The 8,464-nt window shown below is 44.8% G+C and overlaps 1 protein-coding gene across 1 annotated transcript; it reads left to right on the forward strand.

Moving 5' to 3' along the window:
• The first annotated feature begins 567 nt into the window (after positions 1-567).
• On the forward strand, positions 568-1,290 carry LOC135377717 (uncharacterized). The gene has a single exon (XM_064610339.1). The coding sequence runs from the start codon at positions 568-570 to the stop codon at positions 1,288-1,290; it is 723 nt and encodes a 240-aa protein (XP_064466409.1).
• Positions 1,291-8,464: the final 7,174 nt, after the last annotated feature.

An 8,464-nucleotide genomic window follows, 5' to 3' on the forward strand; every position in this document is an offset into this window, starting at 1 on the left:
CACATCTTCCAACCCAGTGAAACGCAGACTTGTGCAACTCAAGCTTCACAGTCAGTATCAGGCGGAAGATATTACGATCGACGCAACAGTGGTTCCAGTGATATGCAACGACATTCTCGATGTGCCTATAAGTGACGAACACCTAACACACCTTGAGGAGTATGACATGGACATGGCAGATGCCGTACTTTTTCCAGGGGCTCCGAAGGTGCTGGGCGTCAGTGTCCTGATTGGAGGGGACCAGATATGGCAGTTTCTCACGGATTAAATCAAAAGATCAAGAACGACTGGGATCCTTGTCGCAATGAACTCGAAACTCGAGTGGACTTTCTTAGGCCCCAGCATTGTACGTGGCTTCGTGGCGCGACAAACAAAGGGGATGATCTGTGTGCGTCATGCCGGCGTGGAACCAGGGCCGGCTCTCCTTGCCGACGACTGGAAAACGTTTTGGGAGCTGGAGAACATTGGCATTACTGACGAAGTTCAACCCCCAGAGTATAAGGGTGTCCTGAAAGCCTTCGAAGAATCAGTGGAGCTAAGCGAAGGACGATATCCGGTGCGACGTCCATGGAAGACGCTTCAAACTCCTCTCGAACATATTTTGACTTAGCAAAGACAAGGCTTAAGAAACTGGTCACCAGGCTATCTAGAAATAATGACTTACTTCAAGGCTACGACCAAGTCATTTGTAGCTACATATGCAACGGACACGCCGAAGAGGTGCCACGCAAAGAAGACGTTGGGTACCCGGCCGTTAATTCTGAAGGTATCTACTACATGTCAGACCGTGAGGTGATCAAGGAGCAATCTGCCACAACTAAGCTCCGTATAGTTTTCGACGCTTCATCTCACGCCCGCATATGCAAATCTCTGAACGATAACTTGGAGAAGGGTCCAAAACTGCATCCAAACCTTCTGGATGTCCTCATACGTTTCCGAATGAAAGCCATAGGAATGACAGCAGGCACGCAGCAAGCATACCTGCAGATAGGAGTAAGCCAAGAAGATCACGACGCACTCCGTTTTCTTGGGTTCTATGAACCTCCAGATCACCGTTGTGCAACGGGCAAAGTTCTAGAGTGGCGTATGAAACGAGTGCCATTTGGGACCACAGCAAGTGCTTTTCTCTTCTCGGCCACTCTGTGTCATCATTTGTCCACCGCACAGCAACGGACTGCAGATATCATGGCACAGTCATTTTACGTGGACGATCTTGTCTATGGAGCAGATTCTACGGTCGAGGCTCACCGGCTATACGATGAGGCAAACATGGAATTAATGAAATGGTAATCAAACTCTGCTTAGCTGCAAGAAAGATTCTGACATGATGGAGTCGACATTCATGGTCCTTCTGCCGTTTCCAAAGTAAAGGTTATCGAGATTATTTAGGACACCAAAGATGATTCTCTCACGGTTGACGTAGAAGGTATTACCTGTTTCATAGTCAGAAATTGCCAAACGAAAAAAACAGTGTAGCAAGCGCTAACGAGGATTTTTGATCCTTTGGTATTTCTGTATCCCTTCGCCATAAGAGCGAAAATACTATTTCAAGATCTATGGAGATATGAAACCGACTGTGACGAGGAAATACCACAATGTACACGAGACGTCTGGGAGCGCTGGTCTGCAGAAATTCCAGGCACAGTGGTGGTGGAGGTTCCTCGCGGCCTTTTCAAGCCAGGGACGTGTGATTTCCAAGTTCATATATTTTGCGATGCAAGCAAACGATATTATAGATGTCCAGCCTATTTACGCATCGACTTTACGCTACTGATGTACTAAAGGTGCCTATTTTTTCTGGATCGCGTTGTGGCTTACATGTGACCAAGGGTCGTGCCCCCCCCCCCTCCATTAGCGCTAGCTACAAACGACAAAACCAAACGTGTGAGAAGGTATAGCGGTTGTAGAAAGCTGTTTTTGAGGTTTCACGTTTTATGAGAAAGTTATCTTTTTCAGGTTGCAGCTACTGTTCCACGTTTCATGTGCCCGCAATTGTCCTCCAGGTCACCTTTCTTGCTTTCCTTTCTGACATACGAATACTGTATTTACATCTTGTTCCTTAGGGTAATTGTAAATTTCCGAACCAGATAATACATTACTAAAAACATGTCGCCCCTGATGCCACGCGCTTACAATGTTGTGACATCAGTGCAATACAATGGTCATTGAATGGTCGTACATATCTAAAGAAAACTTTATTGAATATGTACACCTATAAGCAGTAATAAATGTCTTGTTGGCGACATGACTTGTGATACGTAACCGAACAAGAGCGTATGTCACGTTGTACAGCACCTTATATACTTTTTATTTATTTCAGAACGACATAAATTGTAGAAATGTGTAATTGTAGCTCCCTGCACATACTCCTGTGGAGTAACCTTTTGAGAATGTACATCAACAGTATGCTCACAGAATCAAGAACAACTTTATTGTGAGACTATGAATGGGGAGTTCTATAGTCAGAGGCGATACTCTACCCCATTGCTGGTGGTGATGTGGGGAATGAAATAATGAGCCCCAGAGTCAATGAGTAGCATGTTGCTTGAATACTGGGATTGCAAACATGTAACAGATACAAATGTCCGATGACACAGTATGAAAATAAAACAATTTTTCACAAGAGATGCATGAAGGACTGGCGCGTAGTACTGTGTGCAGGACACGCGTTGTCTTAGCCTCGCCTCATCACGCGTAGAACAGTTTCCTGGACCTTCCGGAACTGAGCTGCTAATCTTTACAACCATTCTTGAAACAATATTGGAAAAACGTCCTGAGGTTACCCCAGAAATCCTGAGGTTACCTCAGGATACCTTGAGGTTCTTTGAGGTTACCTCAGAACTGCCTGAGGTTCTCCTGAGGTTACCTCAAGAAATCCTGAGGCCGTACCTCAGGACCTCAAACCCGGCTGTGGGTCCTCTAAGCTTACCCCAAGGAATTCTGAGGTTCTGCCTCAGGACCTCAGACCTCGTTTTCGGTCCTTTGAGGTAACCTCAAGCAATTCTGAGGTTCAATCTCAGAACCCCAGACCTGGCTGTGGTTCTTTTAAGGCTCAGCCTCAAGACCTCAGACAGACCGTAGCTCACCTACGGTTACTTCAGCGCATCTTTAGTACCAACATAGGGCCTCACACCTTGACACACCTTACAGCTTGGGGAATTTCGGTGGGTATTTCTCAGGTACCCTTTTCGTTGGAGAGGTTCGCAAGGCTTTTGGAGTACAATTTGGTTTGGTGACTTAAGTTAATCATGTTAACTTCATTAAATTGATAGCGTTAAGTAACCCTACGCGAAACCGTAACGCCAAAATGTTACATGAAATTTCATTCGGGTCATCCACATAGGAAGGCATAAATTCATTTATATCCGGTTAAAAATTAAAGCTCTGCTAGCACAGTAAACGCAAACAAGTTGTACACCAATACGGATGTTATACAAAAACCACAATGAAAGAATTGCTAAAAAGCAAGTGAGCTGGTGATTATAATTCATATTGTTAAACCCGGAGACTATATACGGAACTGCGAAACGAGACGAATACTTCCGCGAGTGTCTGTTCAGCTTCCCAGTCTCGGGGGTTTTGATCATATGCAAACAGAAATCACGCTACTCGAGTGAAAAATACACGAAGATTTTTACGTGATGAATCAGCCCTGAGTGTATTATAAATATAAATTATAAATAAAAATAACAAAATAAATAAATAAATCATCTTAAAACACAATGAGCACGAATTTTATAGCATAAACGGAAGAAGTTCATGCGCTTAATTTCTGGTAGAGGCCAGAAATAGATAAATTGCAAACAGGAGTTGATGCGATACTCTCTGCTCCTATGAGCTTCAAACAGGTTGGCGATGCCATTACAATGAAATGTTCTGCAAATAATCTACAAAAGATTAAATATTTGGTTTACGAAAATCAACGCCGGTGTCGTTTTTACAGCCGCACTAAGTTTCTCCGCTCGAGCGAAGCATCCCTCTTTCTCCCTTTTTCCTTGGTTCGAGAGGGGCCGTACAACAAGTTCCCGCTTTTGTGGTTCCTGGAATCGCCTCCCCTCTGCTTAGAGCAGTTACACGCCGGCTTCCATGCCGGGGTGTTCGTGTGTGTTTATTTTGTCCTGTCTGCCGTTTCTTAATGAGGTGCCAGGATGACGTGTGTATTCGCGACTCCAGCGAAGCCGTACCTACCTGGCGGCGATTTAGAAAAGCTGCGAGTGCAGGTTCTAGGTCGCGTCGGGGCAGGGAAGCAGTACAACGGCACACGTTTCTTACGGACAGAATGCTGGCAACAAAGAATGTATCGAAATCGAAAACATGAATGTTGCAGTACGAATTTCTTCTCAGCATGTTGGAAATACGCCACGCTTTCCTTTCATCATTTCCTAATCAAGAAGAACGGAACGGAATTCTCATATGTGTTGACCCATCGCACGACTTTCGTGATCAACTGTGTCGGCGCGGTTTCATCTTAATATTAATCTTCGGAATACAGAACAAGAAACCGGCATTTCTATGTCTTGCTGACATGTATGTATTCTCAGACCTCATGCAAAGTAAACAATATCACCGTACTAATGCGGCGTAGACAATCTTGCGAGAGAAATCTTCTGTCTGGTGTCGCACAGCACGTATCAACGAATGACTCGCAAAGATAAAAGTATCAACCAAGTTGTACGTGAATACCAAGAGCAGTGCAGAAAAAGAATACTTCACTGTGCCAGAGCATGTTTGCAGCGCTCAGATTTTCGCCGCGCAGCATATGGTATGTTAAATAATTGCACATGTATGGTGTTAAGTGAAGACACGGTGTCAGATATACGCGTGTGTGCCACGGGTTTTCAAAATATGTATCGTTCACGTATGCCTTTGACATGCAGTCACAGAGTTCTGCAAACGTCATGTCATATCAGCACGTTTTGTCATCACCAAACGAAAGAAAGACGTGTTCTCTTGAGTTCTTGCAAATGCCCATGTGTACGTTAACTTGTTCATCACAATTTTTTATGATTGCTTGTGCCTTAAAGTTCGGCCAAAAACTATCTAATTCCTAGAGACACTACACTTGCAACGGAGCTGTTGTTCATTTGCAGCACTCACATACTACGAGACTATCGGAGGAGAAACTAAAAAATGGTATCACCTTGCAGACTACTAATCCACATTCCATAACACATGCTAAGTCAAGCTTCTTAAGTAACTAATCTCTGCTTTGCCTTCTTAGATTCTAAAATGCCTCCTTCGTTCGCTCGACTCACGTTTGTAAACAAACTCTGACGACGGAAACTTTTTTGCCTACTTCTCTGAGTTGAACTGGCACAGTATGAGATGACCAGAAGACAAAATTAATTCCTTTGTCATGAAGCACGTCAATTTGTGCATATTAAAAACTGGAACAGATTAACATAATTCGCCGAACACCGCAGTCCCGCTCGCTTTGCTCGGGAGACCTGCACTAGTCCGCCATCTTGGAATTTCGGGGCGCCACCTATAGTTCATTGGAGTCGCGAATACGTGAGGTTCTTGACGACATTCGCGTTTTTGCTTCTGTGGAGAACGTGATCATTTTTGCTGGAGACAATGATGCCACGGATTTTCAATCAGAACACGGAATATCTGGTACGCGCTATTTTCCGGAAGGATAGAGAAAAAACGCGTAAATGCTTCTTTCAGCAAGGTACGTGAAGGTTATTTCTTGCATATTGGTTTGGTGGTATGCGTACGTGTGTTTTGCATCAAAGAAAACAATTTGCTTGAATTTTTTATGAATGGAAAGTGACACTTCAGAAGTAGATGCAACTTTGAATTTGAAATATTTGTGATATCGTATTGTCAGATTCCCTGAAACACATTTCAGATAGACTGCATGTCTATAGGCACTGAGAATGTTGCCAGGGCCGGCAGCGAACGATAGGGCATAGGAAAACCTTCAAGGCGTGAGCCGAAACCGCGGAAAATGCGGGACGAAGTGAGTGTTTACTTATCTTGAACAGTACGCTATCGCCACCGAATTTCTGCCCTTCTGTTGCTTTTCATATCATTCTTGATATGCATAGAGTTACTAAGCTGATCTGGAGGCTACATATATGCCAATGGTGAAAACCGTCTTTGTTTTGAGTATCGGAATTAACCGTAATGGACTTTTATAATCTGTTACCGCGGAGGGACAATTACTTTCGAACATGCTCAGTGAATTGGTAATCATTATTCGGTATTTTGTGTATTATTTTTTATTGTTTCTTTGGCTATCGTATGCCTGAACTGAATTTCCTTTCTAGGTGCATATACCTCGAATGCTTCAGGAGCAGGGCAGAGCAAGGCGAAGAAACCAGAAAGAAAATTAGGAGAGTCTGTGCGACACATGTACAACAAGTTAAAGTGTCTGGAAAAGCATTTAAAGTCTGATGACCTCAATCACAATCGAAAGTATTTGAACACGAAATGGTGCTACGGGTGGTCGCTGTTGTTTACGTCTTGAGTTCCACTCTGTGGAAACCTCAGAACCTAAGGTAACCCCAGGGCCTCAAGCTCTGAGGTAACCCCAGGACCTCATGCTCTGAGGTAACTCCAGGACCTCAGGCTCTGAGGCAGCTCAAAGCCTCAAGTTCTGAGGCAACCTGAAAACCTCAGATGTCCCATAATACCTCGAGACCTCAGACTCTGAGGTAACCTCAGCAATTATTTTCGATAGGGTTATGGCTGATGCAGTAGACTGAACGATGCAGTTCCGCAGCGATGCGTCGAAGATTCAGCCTGGCTCCCTGAAGGCACTTGTACCCGTTACCGAAATATGGTATCGCGATAACGATGCTCGTTACTTGAACAAAAAAGTCGCGAAATACCGATATCGATACTTCTTCTATAAGGTAGTGGAGTACGACTACCATTACTGAAAAAGTAAGGCGATACTTTGCCCGATACTTTTGCTGGAAATACAACAACAGCAACAATAGATGATGATGATGAGATGGGAACGTGAACACCACATTTGTATAATAGTGAATTGGGACAAGACAGTTTTGTAACAAAACAACAACAACTTTACTGTGAGATGCTGAATGGGGAGTTTCATCGCCTGGAGCGATAGTCTACCCCATTGCTGGTGGTGATGCGGTGAATGAAATAATGAGCCCCTTCACAATAAGGATCGGCATCCAGAAAGGTATCGAGCTTTGAAGGAAGATCGTTGGTGGGCTCGATGTGGCCAGGGACCAAGCAATTTTGTGAGAGGAGGGGGCGAGAGTCCAGCTCGTTAAGGGATCCGGAGAGTACGGTTCGGGAAGGTTGGTAGTGTGGGCGATGGAGAAGAATGTGGTCTAGATCTTCTACAGCACCGCAGTGACAGCATTGGGGAGAGTCAACTTGTCTCAAGCGGCAACGCCACCGCGCTGTAAAAGCCACATCGCGGTGAATTTGATGAACTAATGCGGCATCTCGTCGAGAGGTATGTCGAGGCATGCGGAAAGCGAGCGCTGGATCAACTCTGCTCAGCATGGCCGGGGGGAGAATGTCAGCGGTCCATTGGCGGGAAGCCAGGGGAATCACGAGGCGTCGAAGTACGGAACGACGACCTCCTCTCAGTAGCGCAATGCGCGTCCGTCCCCGAGACGAGAGAGATCTCTATGTATCACTGATTACTGATGGATCACTGATCTCTGTGTATAGTCCCTGAGACGAGAGAGATCTCTATGTATCACTGATCTCTATGTATAAAGGCTGGATCGCGCATAGGAGAAGGGCGCGTGGGAGAGAGGTGCGGCAACCGGCCGCCATGTTGGAGGGCCCACTGGCGCCGGCTGCTCCCATAGGAAGCAATCGGAAGCGATTTGATTTGGAGTATTTATTGCGCTTTAAACGCTCCTCATTGCTGATTAGCACGCATTTTTCTTAGGAATCAGTGTGCTGATGTATTCCAAACTTGCTTCAGTCGTGTTCCTGTAGTTTTTAATGGTAATTCCCTTCTTTTTCTTCTCCGCTGCCTGTATTCCGAATAGGGCGTCGTAACTGTCGTGCACAAGGCGCACACGCATGAAGGTGAATTTGGTGAATGTCAAATTATAAAATTAATTCTTTTTGCTCAGAAAGGTTTCACACTGTTTGTTATTGTAAGGTACTTCCGTTTTTATATTTTTGTTTGTTTTCGTTTGTTCGGTTTTCGTGTGGTGTTCCATGGTTCTCGTTCTTTATTATGTGGTTTGGTATTGTATGGTTCTCGTTTGACTTTTTCCGTTATCGTATTATGTTTTACGAGTGGCTCTGTGTGTGTTCTACAATAAGACCTCGTTCCTTATTCTGAAGGGGCTCACCACCAGCAGTGGGGTGGAGTATAGACCCTGGCGATGAAACTCCCCATTCCTCATCTTAAAATAACGTTATTGTCACGAGTGCGTTGCAGTTGATCAGCTGTCACCGTATTTCATTACAGAAATTCGAAGCGCTGTGCACGAAGAGCATGCACATGCATGAC

The sequence above is a fragment of the Ornithodoros turicata genome, chromosome 1 (assembly GCF_037126465.1).
Source record: "Ornithodoros turicata isolate Travis chromosome 1, ASM3712646v1, whole genome shotgun sequence".
In the NCBI taxonomy this organism is placed as follows: Eukaryota; Metazoa; Arthropoda; class Arachnida; order Ixodida; family Argasidae; genus Ornithodoros; species Ornithodoros turicata.